We start from the raw sequence: 16,332 nt of genomic DNA on the forward strand, positions 1-16,332 counted from the left end.
TTTTTTTATCCTTTTATAAGGCATTTTTAAATTTCCTATATGTATAGAAGACTTTGGTGTTTAAATAAGAAAAAACACTCAGAAAGAAGCAAAGAAAATGATGAATGGCAGAAAGCTTAATGATCTCACAGAATGTAGAGAAGCAATGGAAATATACATTTAATGTATTGCACATTATCAAATTGATGAGTACAAATGAGTTTCAAAAGCTATACATACACATATTATTACTATTGAAGAAATACTGTCACTGACAAATTTTATAGCATTACAATCTAATTAATATACAAGGAACCTAAAAGTAAAATTAAAATTCCACATGATCAGGTAGAAACTATATCCACCATAGGCAGGTAATTTCACTCATGAAGTGGGGAATGTGTTATCATCTTCCTCATCTATGTCCATAAACCTGAACTTAAGATCATCCCATCCATCTCCTTTATACTTAAAACTCGAATTCAGATAGCAATTCGTCTCCTGAAACAAGTTCAAGTGGTCCACCAGCTTATGATACGCATTGCATCCACAGCACTGCAAACAATGATTCAAACAAAATTATAGGTGACATGATATTCTCTCAATTTTTTTCCTATCACTACTTTTATTTTTGTTAACTATTCCCTCGCTCTATGAGCAAGGAATTAGTCCCTTTCAGGAATTAGTCCCTATCACTATATTACACTACTTTTCTTCCATAGGAATTTTTCCCTCCACAAAGACACATGGTGGGTAAAGGAAATGTTACCTGGACAAAAACAGTGCCATCAGTATAAGCATGGGGATTAATAGCCCGTGTAGTTCTCTGGCCACAAATGGTACAAGTAAACGCCACAAGCATCCTCCGCCTAGGTGATTTAGTGAAGAGAGACCAAGGGAAAGTGGATATGTTCCCTATCCCTGATTCTTTATCCGCTGGAACAGGGGGCCCTTCCATCCCCGAACCTGTAGTCCATCCTCGACCCGTCGCAGCACTCAACACCAACCCCATTGCATCATCCTAGACCCAAAAAGTTATCACCAAACTTCAATAATCTCATGATTAAAAAAATTAAAAACCATTTTTTTTCATCCAATGCATACAATATAATTGACCCTTTTGAGAATTCAGATATTTTAGGTGCAAAAATCCATTGAAGTTTGAATTTTGGGGAAGGAATAACATAATTTAATATTTCCATGATCAAGGGCAAAAAAGTTGATTCTTTTTTAACCATTTATAAAACATCATGCTCATGTCCTACTTGATGGGTTGTACATAATAGAGCTAAAATAACAATAAAAACGAAGATATAATTGACCCATTTCAATTTCAGTTAAAAATGAGTATGGGAAATGGAAAAAATACATACTTTAGAAAGAGGGGAAAGAGAGAGGTTGTGGCGATCACTTATAATTGGAATGAAGTTGTTGTTGTTGTTGATCTCCATGGAATCACGATCATCATCATCACCTGAAACATAAAAGCACAAATATTTAAGGAGATATAATCATAACAGTAATACTAATAATAATTGAGAGAGAGAGAGAGAGAGAGAGAGAGAACTAACGCTTAGAGGGTAAACGAAAGTGAAGGGTCTTAGGAGAAAAGCGAATAGTTGGAGAGGTTGATGGGAAAATAGAGAAAGGTGAAGAAGGAAGAAGAGTTGCAGAGGAAGATGTTGCAAATGTTTCCATTAAAGAAGAACATCAAAATGAAACCTCGGAATCTTTGTTTGCTCCACAAGACAAGTACCACAAAATATCATATACCTCTCAACATAAATCGAACTTTGTGGATAGGATTCATTCAACATAAAAAATAATTCAAATTAAGAAGAAGAAAAATCTCTTTTTAATCTCCTGAGTTGATTTTGTTAGTGTAAAAAACATATAATGCATAAATATTAAGCTTTACTTTAAAATTGAGTTTAATATTTGTATCACGGGTGAGCAGGACGTGACCCTACCCGCTCATCTGGCACGGCCTGCTCATGATCGGGTCCAAATAGGGTTGGGTCCAATTGGGTCTAGGTTCGGGTTCCAAAAATAGACTCAGTCAATATTTAAGGTTGGACAGAGACTAAGCATGACTCCACCTGTCCCGTCCCAGGGTCACTCGCTCGTCAAATATTTGAATGTGTTTCTACTCAAATCTCAAATATGTATAGAGTAATGATACCCTTGGTCGAAAATATCATTTATTCTTTAATTTTTCCTTAATATATATATGATTAATAATATACATATATCATTTTATATATTCATAATAATAAATAATATTGAGAAGTATTTATCTAAAATGAGTATGCATTATATTTAATCGGGTCTAGGGTCGGGTCGGGTTTAAAGGCTGACCCGATCGCTATTTATGGTCGGGTTAGCTTCGGATCTAGGGCCGAGTCCGGGTTCAAAAAAGTGATTCAACCAATATTTAGAGCTTGGTAAGGACAAACTTTAACCCGTCCCAATACGGCCCATGCTCACCCCTAATTTGTATAATGTTAAGTATAATTTTTTTTTGCAATGTTAATGTATAATTCATCATTTAGGTGAATTACCTGTATTTGAAGGTTAATTATGATTTTAACACATTAATTGTGGGAAAATATATTTGAATTATTAGTAAATAGACCACTTTCTCCTTAAAATAATTATACTATTTTTTCTCTTTGATTCTCATAAAACAATCCAAAGAGTACCCAGGAGTAATAGCATCAGGCATGTTTGCTGGGTTGCATAGATTCAAATCGTCAATAGATTTAATTATGTCTCACAATAATGATTTCATAATCAAAATCTTAAATTAGTTAAAAAATTATTAACATATTTAATAAACTCCTTTTTTGGCAATTGCGAGGTTCTAATAGAGCTCTTAACTTGCGTTCAAGAGAATTACATGGTTGTAACTTGAGGTGACAAAATGTTCAAAATGATTCTATTGGTTTTGGTTAACACTAATCAATTATTAATGTTTACCTTAAAATTATTGATGTTTGGTGCTTTCATGCGATGAAGTGGAGACTGTGAAGTTCCTTGTATTATAAAGAAGTTAATGTTGAAGCCCTTGCCAATGTGCTTCCAAGTGCCACCATCAGGTACTCATCAAAGGTGGTTGTCATTAAGGAACAACATACGTAAACAACTATAGGTGTAGTAACATATGATGTAAAATGCAACAAAGTTCGTATATAAGAAGCAAAAAAAACTACTCATAATTAATATGTCTAAGTTAATAAACCTTCATTGTATGTAATACATGGATGTTTGCAACTGAAAAGGTGTTGATTCGGTTGATGGAGTGAACTCGGTGGTTGCAGAGTGGCTAGGCTTCAAGGAGGCCACTTTGGTGGGAGATTTTGCACCAGGGGTTGTGCAAAGTTGACCAGAAATCATGGCACAAAACTTGTGTTATTCCTTGTGATCCAAAGAATATTCACTGGTTTTTGACTTGCACTCTCACCAATCAGGGAGAATTCTTTGTTTCATCCAGTTATTACTTATATTAACAGTTTTCTTGCCATTATGTTACTTGATGTTGATCAGTGCTGTTTTAAATTGTAAAATAAAGCTTTTCAGCAATGAACACTTGGAATATTATATATTGAATTATGCAATTTTTGTTTAAAATGGTCCTTGACATCCAAATAAACATTTTAGCATTCAACCAAAAGAAAAATAATACCACTACAGTTATGAGGCACAAAATAATAAAGCAACACAAGTTTTGTGCCAGAAATATCCACAAAAGGATTAGACTAGCAACATCTTAATAGAGATTCACCCAGCTGAACTTAAACCAAATGACTTGACAATGGTGCTCACTCTTTCGACAAAAGTTTTTGAGGTTATCTTCTTACCAGGTACATGGAATGGATTTGATACAGCATCTACATATGCAGCATGGAACCTCCTGAAAAACTGAATAGTACAACCCACAAGAAATTAGCATCCAGAAAGAGAAAAATAAGGATAAAAGTATCTAAATCCAAGTTAAGATACCAGCATCCAACTAACTAACATGAAAAAACACATAGATGAGAACAAGATCAAACATCTTAGTATTGGTGCAATTTCTCTAGGGAAAAAATATACACAGATTCTTAAATGGATACCATGTATGGGAGAAGCAAGAGCAATTATTTCAACATTGAAGGAGAAAAAGACACAGGCAGACAAAATGGTCTCATCCTTAAGTTGTATCAATAAAATCCAATGATTAAAAGACTTCTCATTTTTATAAAAAGGAAAGAAGATAGAGAGGTATTATTAGGCAATAAAGTGCTTTCCGATCCTTAAGGGTGAGGAGTGCACCAAAGTGAAGCCTTGAGAATTCAATAACTCCACAGAAGAACATGCCAGTATCTTGTCTAAAAATACTGAATCACACACATTATACATATGATATAGGCTAGTATTGCTCTCATGACCGAAGTCAAATTTTCTGCTAGATATAAATTAATTGGGACATGATAACAGGCGTATATATTACATTTCAGTTTAAAAATCAAAATTACAGATTTCTGACATAATATGATCACTGGCAATAGCTGCTGCTCAGTTTAAGCAAAATTATACAATTCATAAACATACTTAGCGTTCAACCATTAGCAACAGCACAAGTGAAAAAAAGCACTGAGGTTTCCTGTCCATGAAAGATAGGTACATCATTTCATAAAAATAACTAAGTATATTCAGCCTTTGAATTATATAAAGGGTGGCCTAGTGCATGAGACTCCCACCTGGTGATATCTAAGAAGGGTATATGTGCATTCTTAACCCTGCAAGTAGAGAGTTTTTTTGCCAAGACTTGAAGGGTTTAAAGGATCAACCTCTAGCTATTGAATTATATAATTGACAATACTGCTATAAGACATTCAATAATGATCCCCTATAAGACTAGGCCACAAATCATGGGATCGAAGTAACCCTCATGCCATCCATCATAGATTTGTATGCTAAAAAAGAGTAACATGACTTCAACCTTGAAGGAGACAAATAAACATAAAATTATCCATTTACCACACAAGCAAAAAACAAAACAAAACAAAACCATGAATTGATAATTGTACTCACATTTCTAACATCTGCATCTCTAACATCCAGATCTGTTGTTACCAATATAAACTTCACCTTTGTATTAGTCAAATAGCCATAACTGCAAATCGAATCATGAACCAACCATTAACATATACAAAAATCATGTTGAAAGGTAAAATCATACAATTCGAAAAGACACTCACACTTTGTAATTTTCAAAAGGATAAAGAAGACCTAGAAACGTCTCATTAAGCATAGGTCCTGATTTTTTAGGATTATTGACTACAAAAACCAAATCAAAAGGTGAGTAACAACAACATTATCAAAATAGGAATGAACGCAGGGTATTATTAACGAACCTCGTTCATCCACAACATCGAGGGAGCAATGAACGATGTGATGAAGCTTGAGAGCATCATCGGCTTCAGTGAAACTCTGAATGAACAGTGGATTGTTCTGTTCAACGAATTTTGAAGATTAACTTGTTATGAATTGGATCAATAGTGATAACGATGTGGTGAGAACGGAAAAGAGTGATGACTCACCTGGTGACCTACGACGGCGACGCATATGATCATATTCTCCGATCTCGATTTCTCTTCGGATTATTGTGCTGCAGATAGGTGTACCATTCAATAGATCAATCTGCACCGTTCAAACTTTAATTGACTTCTATTATGAGTAACGATGTTATACTTCAATTGTTAACCGGACGATTATGATTTACATTCTTAATTAAATTAAATGATAGATTATGATTTGCATTCTTAATTAAATTAAATGATAGATTTTATCACTTTGAAACGAGAAAATCTGATTCGATTATGTTAAAATAAATGAATATACGTTATTTTAATATGATTATAAATAATTACAATATTTAAGTATATTGGATCAATCATATAATATGGTGAGAAAATTGAAAGAATATGATTCAAGCAAGTTGAATGAAATGTTTGAGTACCTCGGGCGTTATTTGTGGTAGAAATGTATCACTCAAACTTAATGATAATGACTATTGCACACTTATAAGATATGTAATGTTATATGTGACTAAATAGTGGATAATAAAATATCAACAAGAAAGTAAACTAAAGTTCATAAAATATAAATAGGAATGATAAAGGATAACTAAGAGGTCAATATTTTATTAATAAATTTAATTTATAATAAAACATTAGTATATATATACATATTTTTCTTTTTTTGGTTACATGTATTTTTTTCTCTCTAACTAATCCACAACAAGTTTTTAGTAATGGGAAATGATGACAATAGTTAACTAAACCAATTTTAATATGATATATCATTGTATAAATTAATATATGAATTCTCATATCCATAAAAAAAAATGATAAGTATCAATCATAAAAGAATGGTTAATAAATAAAACATTAGTCTATGATATATATATTATTTTCATAAGTGTGTAAAACTTTATAGATTAATTGTATAGTTGGAAGATTTAACATTTTTATTCTAGGTACCTTCATTTTCTAAACATTCTAATGACTACTTGACCAAAAAATATAACAAATAATCAATAACACTTGTGCACGTCGTTCCAAACAAGCCCCCTCCCCTCTCTACCACTTTTCATGCTTTGTTATCATATCAATTTTGAGATTTTGTTATTATAATCACATAAGAGTTGGTTTTGATATATAAAAAATGAGGAGTGGTTTACTTATTCTAAAACTTACTCTCCATCCTAGTCGTTAATTTCAGGGAAAAATTCGAAAGTTTGGATTAATAAGTAAATCTAAATTATTAGATGTTCATAAAATTGATGGCTAGGATGATTCACTCGTAAAAAATAAGTGGGTTAGTATTATTTTTGGGAAAAAACTAAAAGAAAAACAGAATTTTGCAAGAAATGGACTTCATATTGGTGACTCCACCTAAATCTATGTATACCTTACGTCTGTTATTAAACTTATGCACTATCTTGGGATGAAATACTAGTTTTGAAGCAACAATAAACAATAAGAAACTTACATAACCTAAAAAAGCATATCCCATGGTTTAGCTTTGGAACTAAACATGTTATAACAAATCTTTGTTGGGAAGAAAGAAATCCACCAATATAGATCTCTTAATTTCTATTCTCTTGGGTGTGGAAATTCAAATCACATCTTAAAATAAATAAATACATTAATAAAAGTAAAAGCCCATTTTGTTTTATAAAAAAAACATTAGAATGAATATTAATCTTTAAAATGAGTACAATGTCTATGTAATATTGATATAAAAATTATATATGTATTTACCGTATATGATTTTTATACACTGTTATTATCTCATTCACTATTCTATTGATATTTAACAATCTCTGACTTTTCAAAAAAAGTAATCAAAATAAATGATGAGATAACAAAAATATTTAACATGTATATAATGACAGTGTAACTATTTTTTTACACGGGGTCAGACGATCATCGTTGACTCATAAACTAAATTAATAAAAATCAATTGTGGATGATTATGTATAGATAGTGTAAAAAACTTTATACTATCATTGTATAGATTTTAAACTCATAATACAATAAAGAACTCATTGTACATTTTGTTACGAGAAATAAAATATCTTCTGATATGGGAAAATAACATGTCTTATTCCGGTCTTTGATTTAGTATGTAAAACGGATGGTGGTTGATGGGCCTACCCACGCAGCTGGAATATAGAGAAGCAGAAGCAATTTGACGAAAATAGAATTACGAAACTGTCCCTATCCCTCTGCAACAAATACACATTCCTCTGTGACTCATTCGCATCTTCGTCTTCTTCGTCTCAAATTTTCGCCAGGTATAATTTCAATCTACCTCTCATCTTCTCATCAACAATTCATTCAATACATAGTTTTTTGTGAAATTTATTGTTAGTTTTGATCTTTGTTTCTCTATATTCAAATTCGCTTTTTTCTCTTTTGATGTTTATTTTATGTCACGATTAACCTTTGAGGCGTCGTTATTACCTGCATAATTAGCTCATTAGCGTAGCTTAACTTTTAATGGTATATCAATTTGTGTAGTTTTTATTTTTTTTTATTTCTATTTAATGTTTGAGCTGGTTTAGGGTATATTAATCTGTGTTTTGCCGTAATTTTAATGTTTGAGATACCGTCTGATTGAGGTAAATTGTTTATTGATGATGCCGGTTTTTGATTGGCAGCAAAACCATGTTTTTTTAATCATGTGATGTAATTTCAGATCCTCAATAGGTGTGTTTGGCTTTTGATTGATCATCTATGGAATGACGAAAGTCGGTTGCTATTTGACTTTGTGTTTTCTCCTCATTTTGTTGTTGTCGTGTCGCCTATTGTATAAAGCTCATATTCTTGTCATTGTTTTCTAGTTATCAAGTTATATGGAAAGTTTTTTTGGGGGTGGGGGTAGAACATGCCTTTGAGGGTGTATATTGTTTTGATTGGTGAATTTAAGTTGAATAACAATATTGAAATCACTATTCTAATTGACATTGATATTATATGATTTTAGATGGGAGTTAAACAACAGGAAGGACTTTCTGAAGACAACGAGCCTGCTGGAGATGCTTGTGCCAGTAGTTCTTTGAACCAGAAGGGTCCTGTGAGTCTCTCTGAAGTTAGCAATCCCACTGCAAATACTCAAAGCAGTGAAGTTAATGAACCTGGTGGTGTTTCTTGTAAGAAAAGTAATACACCGCATTTCTATAGACAGGATGTTGTGAGGAATACTACCAGTGGCTTGATTGGGATTGTGACAGAGGTTGCCGGTGATTCAGATTCGGATTCGGATAGCAGCATTACTGATGATGAGGACGATAGTGAAGATGAGGATGCAGATTTTGAGGAAGAGAATGTTGATGACAGTAACAATGCTAGTAGAAATTCTGATAAGAATGGTGCTGATGGGGATCGTAAAACTGATGCTCTTCTGGCTGAACAGATGCGTGTACTCTGGATTAACGAATCTGAATCCACCCAAAATTTCAATGAGGTAGAAGTTCTTGATCGGGGATTTTTACACGGGGATTTTGTTGCTGCTGCTTCAGACCCTACTGGGCAAGTAGGTGTAGTGGTTGATGTGAATATGTCTGTGGACCTGTTGGCCTCTGATGGATCTATAATAAAAGATATCTCGTCAAAAAACTTACAACGTATTAGGGATTTCACTGTTGGTGATTATGTCGTGCTTGGGTCTTGGCTAGGAAGAGTTGATGATGTTTTAGATAATGTGACAGTCTTATTTGATGATGGTTCAGTGTGTAAAGTCACCAAAGCAGATCCATTGAATCTTAAACCTGTATCTAAGAATATCCTTGAAGATGGGCACTTCCCTTATTACCCAGGGCAACGTGTAAGGGCTAGCTCTTCATCAGTTTTCAAGAATTCAAGATGGCTGTCTGGCTTGTGGAAAGCTAGTAGGTTGGAAGGTACTGTCACTAAGGTTACAGTAGGATCAGTGTTTGTTTATTGGATATCATCTGCAGGTTATGGGCCTTACTCTTCTAGTTCCCCAGCTGAAGAGCAGAGCCCAAAAAACTTAAAATTACTGTCTTGTTTTTCTCATGCAAATTGGCAATTGGGTGACTGGTGTCTCTTTCCCTCATCGGCACTGTCATCCTCAATTTCCATGGACAAAGGCATATCAAAACTACAACTTAACAATTCTGTTAACAATGAAAAAGACTCTAATCAGACAGGAAGTGGGTGTGATTCGGAAGAAGTTACAACTGAAGAATTAAACGGGAATAAGGATTCAATGGACCTTGATCCAGTGGATGCTTTGGATGGGAATGATGGAAATGTTGTAAGTAACCCTTCACGTGATTCGAGCTCATGTGGTAGTTCTTCTATGTCAGTATCGAAGGACCCTGTCCATGAAACCTGGCCTCTTCACCGCAAGAAAATAAGGAAAGTTGTCATCAGGAAAGAAAAAAAGGTCCGAAAGAAGGAGGAAAGTTTTGAGAAAGCTCTTTTGATTGTCAACACAAGGACAAAAGTTGATGTTGCATGGCAGGATGGAGTGATAGAGCGCAAACGGGATTCTACAAGTTTGATTCCTATAGATAATCTTGGTGATCATGAATTTGTCGCAGAACAATATGTGGTAGAGAAGACCTCTGATGATGGTGTGGATATTTGTGAAACTAGGCGTGTTGGGGTGTTGAGAAGTGTCAATGCCAAGGAGCGGACAGCTTGTGTGAAGTGGTTAAAACCAGTTGACCGACCAGAAGATCCTCGGGAGTTCGACAAGGAGGAAGTTGTAAGCGTATATGAGCTGGAAGGACATCCAGATTATGATTACTGCTATGGGGATGTTGTTGTTCGGCTATCGCCTGTGTCTGTCTGTTTAGAAACAACTTCTGTTGGAGAGTCCATTCAGCAATCAAAGCAGAAAAATGAAGACTGTGGGATTAAAAAAGAAACAAAAAGCCGAACAGGTACCAGTAAAGGAGAAAATGCATCTGCTGGTGAAACTTGTGAGGAGTTCTCAGACCTCTCTTGGGTAGGAAATATAACTGGTCTTATGAATGGTGATATTGAAGTTACTTGGGCTGATGGAATGGTGTCAACGGTATGCTCAGATTTATTTTCTCTTTTTTATCTTTAATTTCTTCTTATCCTACTCATAAGAAATAAATGCTGCATATTACTAATTTGAAGTTTTCACATTTATATCATTGATATAACACTAGCAATCTCTTTGTATGTTCTCACATTTTAAACTGAAGAACTGCTTCAGTTATATCAGTGTCTGGTTGAAATTTCAAGCAGCTAAAATTTGTATGAGTAGAACATAATCAGGCTGTTAAATATTCTTCTGTGGTAATGTTGCAAGAATTTATACATAATATTTACAATCAGGTAAGGGTTCTTTCTGGGGTTATGAAACGTAATGCTGGAAAACATTAGAGAAACTTCGGCTATCAGAGAAGGATATATCTTTGGGATGCTTGTTTAGCTCATAATATCATGCACGGAATTTAGAGTTTGAATTAAATCAGAAACTTCTCCAAACTGATTGTAGAAGTTTGAAGTTTGAACTAGTATCAGGGTTAAAATAAGATGAATCTAGATACCTTAGTTTGTTCTACTCTACATCCTGAAATAGAGGGAAATTATAAAGTTGCGTAGCAAGCATGTTAAAAATTTAGGGTCCATGTTCTCTAAAATCTACCATCATAATGTAACCTAATAAGTCCCGAACATATCCAAGATCAAATACTCCCTATGAGCAGAAAGTACAGAAGTTAACCAAACACCCTGAAACAAAGAGCAAATAAATGCATTAAAACATTCTAACAACTAGCTGGATAAAAGTCCATAAATTGTTTTTGAATGTTATAATGAGCCCTGGTGTCACAAGCAAATCATTCCATATGCTTACTGACAGTAGGTCCATCAGTTGCTTGTCTCACCAAGTCAAAATCAAGAGTTATAGATTTGGGATTCTATGATCACTTCCTACTTCGTAGTCATGACGAGGGGAAGTGATCTCTCTGTTTTTTCATAATGTAATTTTACTTGCCTGAAAGGTTTTCGATTATCTACATTGTATGTTATTGATAATTTAACATTAATGTCTGATGCCTATTTGAGGTTGCCAAACTTTTATTGGTAGCCTTAAAATAAGCATATCACATAAAACCCAGAACCTGCTAAGAAAAATGAAGACGTGTTCTTTTGCTGTTGAGGTTACTAAATCGTTAACATCCTTTTCTGCCAGAAGGGTGTTATGGATTTTGGGTTTTGGAATCTTTCGATTTCAAAAGTCAAAATATTACATGATGTTTGAATTAGACTCTTTGAATTCTATCCTCTTGTTCTGAAGTCTGTAAGTTGCAAAACGGAAGGGTGAAGTTGATAACTTCATATGCTGATACAGATTTTCCATTTTATTTGTCAATTATTTACTCAGGTTGGACCCCAAGCAATCTATGTTGTTGGTCGAGATGATGATGAATCAATTGCTGCTGGAAGTGATATAAGTGATGCTGCAAGCTGGGAAACTGTTGATGATGATGAAATGGAAGTCCTTGAGGAATCCAAAGAGGTTTGTTCCTTTTCCCATCTGTGCTGTGGTTATCAGTGTGTCTTAAACCTGTTTCTTTCCAGAGGAATTCCAAGAAAATAACTGTTACCTGTTACTTATATCATGATCCCTATCTAACTGTTGCATTTACTCATTAATACGAAATCTGGGATCTGGAAATCTTAAAGTTCCCATCTTAAAAAAATTTGTTGTTTTCATGGCTTTTCTCTTCTGCTTCATCCTTCCTTTATTTACACAAATAGTTAGGCAATGCTTTAAGTATAAATGGTTGTTTAATATCCGATGCATGAAGTTACTGTGAAATTCATCATCTCAAAAGGTCTTTGAGCCAGTTCGTCCCTTGGATAAATGAATTTGTTCTATGGCAGACATTTATTGGCCAACTAAAGATGTTAATTGTAGTTATTAGTCATTTTTAATTATGCAGGATAATGATGTGCAGAATATTGAGAGGGAAAATTCAATCAGCGTTACTTCTGAGACAGAAGAGAGTGGAGAGAATGACTATGTTAGGGCTGCAGCACTTGCTGTTCCCCTAGCAGCATTTCGTTTCGTCACCAGACTTGCCAGTGGAATATTCTCAAGGGGCCAAAGAAACTTAGATCTTGTTGACTTGCAGCCAAAAGATGAAAGTGAACATCCATCATTTGATGAGTCTAGTTCTCAGAAATCTATTGCCATTGATGGTGAAAGTTCAGGCAATATGAGTGGAAGAAATGAGGAAGTCATTCCAGAGACATCTGAAATTTTGGAAGCATGTGAGGCATTGTGTAGCTTGAGGAATGATGATGCTCCAGCAAGTTATAACGATGGTGCTTGCAGTTTCAAACACTTTGATATAACTAAAGATCCTTCAGACCATCATTTTACTGGTTCAAATGGACAGGTACTGCTCCTGCCTTATTGCTAATGTCTCAAGAAACAATATAAGGTAGAAGTAGGGAAAATGAAAAATGAATAGATGCTTCCTTTTTTAGTGAACAATATTTTCTCCTCTGATTATTATTGAGCAAGACAAATGTGCATGATGCACTTAGCCGAGTTTTAACAAAAGTGATCTATGCATATTAGTATTCATCTATGTTAGTTTCCTTTCAGTTTAGCTATACCAAAAACAACAGTATTGATCATGTTGGAGCATCAAACATGTGACTGGTTCATGAATTCATTCAAATGTTTTCTTAATTTTGAATGTAATTTCCTTTACTATATCAGACTGAAATCAATATATTATGATTTTCTATCCACTTTCAGAGTAACAACCGAAAATGGTTTAAGAAGGTGCAACAAGATTGGACCATATTGCAGAATAACCTTCCTGGTTAGTGATACATTTCTTTTATGCCATCTGAGTTTCATAGTGTACTGTACACATTGCAGTAAGTGTAAAAACTTGAATCATTTTGACAGAGGAAATTTATGTACGAGTTTATGAAGATAGAATGGATCTCTTGAGAGCAGTTATTGTTGGGCCATATGGAACCCCTTACCAAGATGGACTTTTCTTCTTTGATTTTCACCTTCCACCAGAGTACCCAGACGTTCCACCGGTAAGGAATATTATTTTGACACTGTTCTGCTGTCACTTATTATGCCCCAATCAAGAAAAGTGATCAGATAGATAATTAAATATAAATTACGCATTCAATTTGTATAAATTTAGTCCAAATGATTATATCTCATCTATGTGTTCTTTATGTTGGTTCAAATTTTGCAGTCGGCTTACTATCACTCTGGTGGTTGGCGTGTTAACCCTAATTTATATGAGGAAGGGAAGGTGTGCCTTAGCCTTCTAAATACATGGACAGGTAGAGGAAATGAAGTATGGGATCCAAAATCGTCTAGCATCCTTCAAGTCCTAGTTTCGCTGCAAGGCTTAGTGCTCAACTCTAAGCCTTACTTCAATGAAGCTGGTTACGATAAGCAGGTTGGAACAGCCGAAGGAGAGAAGAATTCATTGTCATACAATGAGAATACATTTCTTCTTAACTGCAAGACTATGATGTATCTCATGAGGAAACCCCCAAAGGTGATTATGAATAAAAGTTGTAACAATTTTCCTATTTTATATGATTAGTTAAATAAATATCACATTATGCTTACTTAGCTTTCATAAGACTCAATATGTATTAATAGGAATGGCAAGGGTGCGGATCGGGGTCGGGTTTGTGCTTACCCAACCCCGAACCCGAATTAAGTGGGGTTGATAACAATGATACCATCCCCTAATCCGTTGGGTTTCGGGTAACCCAAACCTGATGGGAACCCGCCCAAAACATGTATTTCTATATATATATAGGTTCTATATATATATGTCAAATTTCTATACATAATAGGTTTTATATATGTATTTATGTGAAATTTTTTAATTCTACATATATTAATCGGGTTTGGGATAGGGTATTAACTATACCAAACCCGAAAGTTAAACTCGGGTAAAACCCAAATCCAATCACATTGGGTTTTCCTCGTTAAATTTGGGTTAGATTCGGATGGATATCCATGAGCTCGGTTTTCATTGCCATCTGTATATGTATAGGTCATTTGCTCATGTATCATTATAGAAAATTGAAAATCTAAAAGACAAGAGGTAGGAGGCTTTTTTTGGGTAATTTGAGTTGATGGTAATTGGTATGCATGCAAAATAACACCCTACCTTGGTAAGGTCATACTCAGTTCTTGGTGGCAGCCTCTAATTGCTATTTACTATATAATAATTTAATATCATGTATTTTCTTGGGAGGATATAGGACAAAAATGGTGACATGATACACGAGGCTCTCACCAAGTGGTATTGACAGTAAATTTACGCAAATTTACCCTACAGTATATTAAAAGTTAATTGGTCCAACTTACTTAAAATGACCGTTTATAGTATATGAAACCGTTCTATTAATTGTATAGCTGAGTTAATTTTTTTGTTTTTGCGATAGCTGTGCCTATAGCATCTCTATTCTCTAGCATTCTATATTTGCATTCTATTTATTGATTCGTGCTTACATGAGACTGTTGTTGTACACAGTAACATTTGATTGTTAATTTGTTGATGAATGCTATAGGACTTTGAAGTGCTCGTGAAAGAACATTTTAAGGGGCGTGGTCATAACATCCTAAAGGCTTGTGATGCATATATGAAAGGCCATTTGATTGGCACACTAACTAAAGACGCCTCGGTCAGTGACAAGAGCATTCAGAACTCAACCTCTGTAGGTTTCAAATTGATGTTGGCCAAGATCGCGCCAAAGCTTTACCTGTCGCTGAGTGAGCTTGGAGCTGAGTGTGAAGAATTTAAACATTTGAAAGAGTTGTAACATAACTTTGTGAAGTTACCCAAATGCCTCAAAGCCATAGGTTTTGTGGACTGTCCCCAAACACTTTGAGATGTAAAGATTAATGTGTTATTTTCTTTTATCATTAAAACATTTGGTATCTACAACTGGAGAGAGGAAATGCTACTTTCCTAGCTAATTGGAAGCTCACTCTATTAGATGCTGATTCCTTCTACTGGGAAAATTGAATGTTTGTTGTAGGTCTTTGAAAGTATTTGGTCATGATGAATTGAATATAATTGAAGAATGATTTCTTCTATTTTGGATCTGAAATGAATTTGACATAATTTCTACTACATTGGTAAATGACAAGCTTTGTTATTAGCATTTTGGCATTTAATTTTGCAGATGCATTCTATCATTATTTGTTTACACTGATTACAAACTTCTATGACTTTTGCAACCTTTTGCAGCAAATGCAGGTCATATATTTTTAATATGAGGGTATATAACATCTAAAATAATCAAAAGATAATTAATGTTCACACTCCACAGTATGGAGTTATTAATAAATTAAAAAAGTTAGGATTGTTTAAGAAAATGATAAATGAATTATATAGGATTTATTTTGTTTGGCTTGTTATTATTAGGTTCTTCTGCTATATATTCCATGACAGATTTTAAAAAATAATGACTAATCTGCAAATTATGTCAATGGGTATTGGTTCAAGTGGTATATGCTTGATTTTCCTTAAGCAAAATTTCAGGTTCGAGTTTTGTGAATGGAAAAAATATCTACTAAGAGAGTTAATCTCATACCTTTGGATATGGGAAACCAAAAGAAATTATGTCATCGAGTAGAGAAATTCTTATTATATTATTAGCCGTGGGAACGGTTAAATTTTGAGAAGGGAAGGATATTCCTTTTCGGTTGACATAATTAAATTGAACCAAATTTTAAAATATTATGAAGCAGTAACAAATAAAGAGACAAAAACTTGTATCT

General features: G+C 34.1%; 3 protein-coding genes across 5 annotated transcripts; 1 reads left to right on the plus strand and 2 right to left on the minus strand.

Moving 5' to 3' along the window:
• On the minus strand, positions 134 to 1,730 carry LOC109354561. 3 transcript variants are annotated; one of them, XM_019597163.1, is made up of 4 exons: positions 1,551 to 1,730; positions 1,353 to 1,453; positions 749 to 1,000; positions 134 to 534 (listed from the first exon to the last, which is right to left on the minus strand). In XM_019597163.1, the coding sequence occupies exons 1-4, from the start codon at positions 1,675 to 1,677 to the stop codon at positions 364 to 366; spliced, it is 651 nt and encodes a 216-aa protein (XP_019452708.1). In that variant the 5' UTR covers positions 1,678 to 1,730; the 3' UTR covers positions 134 to 363. The 3 variants fall into 3 exon arrangements, with proteins under 3 accessions (XP_019452708.1, XP_019452709.1, XP_019452707.1); XM_019597164.1 differs by having other exon boundaries at positions 1,353 to 1,449; positions 1,550 to 1,730; XM_019597162.1 differs by having other exon boundaries at positions 1,353 to 1,452; positions 1,547 to 1,730.
• LOC109354562 (trafficking protein particle complex subunit 2-like protein) lies at positions 3,616 to 5,664 on the minus strand. The gene is made up of 5 exons (XM_019597165.1): positions 5,565 to 5,664; positions 5,379 to 5,475; positions 5,223 to 5,301; positions 5,056 to 5,137; positions 3,616 to 3,900 (listed from the first exon to the last, which is right to left on the minus strand). Exons 1-5 carry the CDS (start codon positions 5,595 to 5,597, stop codon positions 3,760 to 3,762), a joined length of 432 nt encoding a protein of 143 aa, XP_019452710.1. The 5' UTR covers positions 5,598 to 5,664; the 3' UTR covers positions 3,616 to 3,759.
• LOC109354510 (probable ubiquitin-conjugating enzyme E2 23) lies at positions 7,691 to 15,636 on the plus strand. Its single transcript, XM_019597071.1, has 8 exons — positions 7,691 to 7,825; positions 8,518 to 10,578; positions 11,923 to 12,057; positions 12,485 to 12,943; positions 13,312 to 13,378; positions 13,468 to 13,607; positions 13,775 to 14,086; positions 15,117 to 15,636. Exons 2-8 carry the CDS (start codon positions 8,518 to 8,520, stop codon positions 15,366 to 15,368), a joined length of 3,426 nt encoding a protein of 1,141 aa, XP_019452616.1. The 5' UTR covers positions 7,691 to 7,825; the 3' UTR covers positions 15,369 to 15,636.

Source organism: Lupinus angustifolius, chromosome LG08 (genome assembly GCF_001865875.1).
Source record: "Lupinus angustifolius cultivar Tanjil chromosome LG08, LupAngTanjil_v1.0, whole genome shotgun sequence".
Taxonomy (NCBI): domain Eukaryota; kingdom Viridiplantae; phylum Streptophyta; class Magnoliopsida; order Fabales; family Fabaceae; genus Lupinus; species Lupinus angustifolius.

Coding starts and splice junctions, on each gene's coding strand:
- LOC109354561 (XM_019597162.1), bottom strand. CDS start 1,677: ATGGAAACATTTGCAACATCTTCCTCTGCAACTCTTCTTCCTTCTTCA. Junction 1,453..1,546: donor CGTTTACCCTCTAAGCGTTA/GTTCTCTCTCTC, acceptor TTATGTTTCAGG/TGATGATGATGATCGTGATT. Junction 535..748: donor ATGGCACTGTTTTTGTCCAG/GTAACATTTCCT, acceptor CATTGTTTGCAG/TGCTGTGGATGCAATGCGTA.
- LOC109354562 (XM_019597165.1), bottom strand. CDS start 5,597: ATGATCATATGCGTCGCCGTCGTAGGTCACCAG. Junction 5,302..5,378: donor CGATGTTGTGGATGAACGAG/GTTCGTTAATAA, acceptor TGGTTTTTGTAG/TCAATAATCCTAAAAAATCA. Junction 5,138..5,222: donor CCTTTTGAAAATTACAAAGT/GTGAGTGTCTTT, acceptor TTCGATTTGCAG/TTATGGCTATTTGACTAATA.
- LOC109354510 (XM_019597071.1), top strand. CDS start 8,518: ATGGGAGTTAAACAACAGGAAGGACTTTCTGAAGACAACGAGCCTGCT. Junction 12,058..12,484: donor TCCTTGAGGAATCCAAAGAG/GTTTGTTCCTTT, acceptor TTAATTATGCAG/GATAATGATGTGCAGAATAT. Junction 12,944..13,311: donor TTACTGGTTCAAATGGACAG/GTACTGCTCCTG, acceptor ATCCACTTTCAG/AGTAACAACCGAAAATGGTT.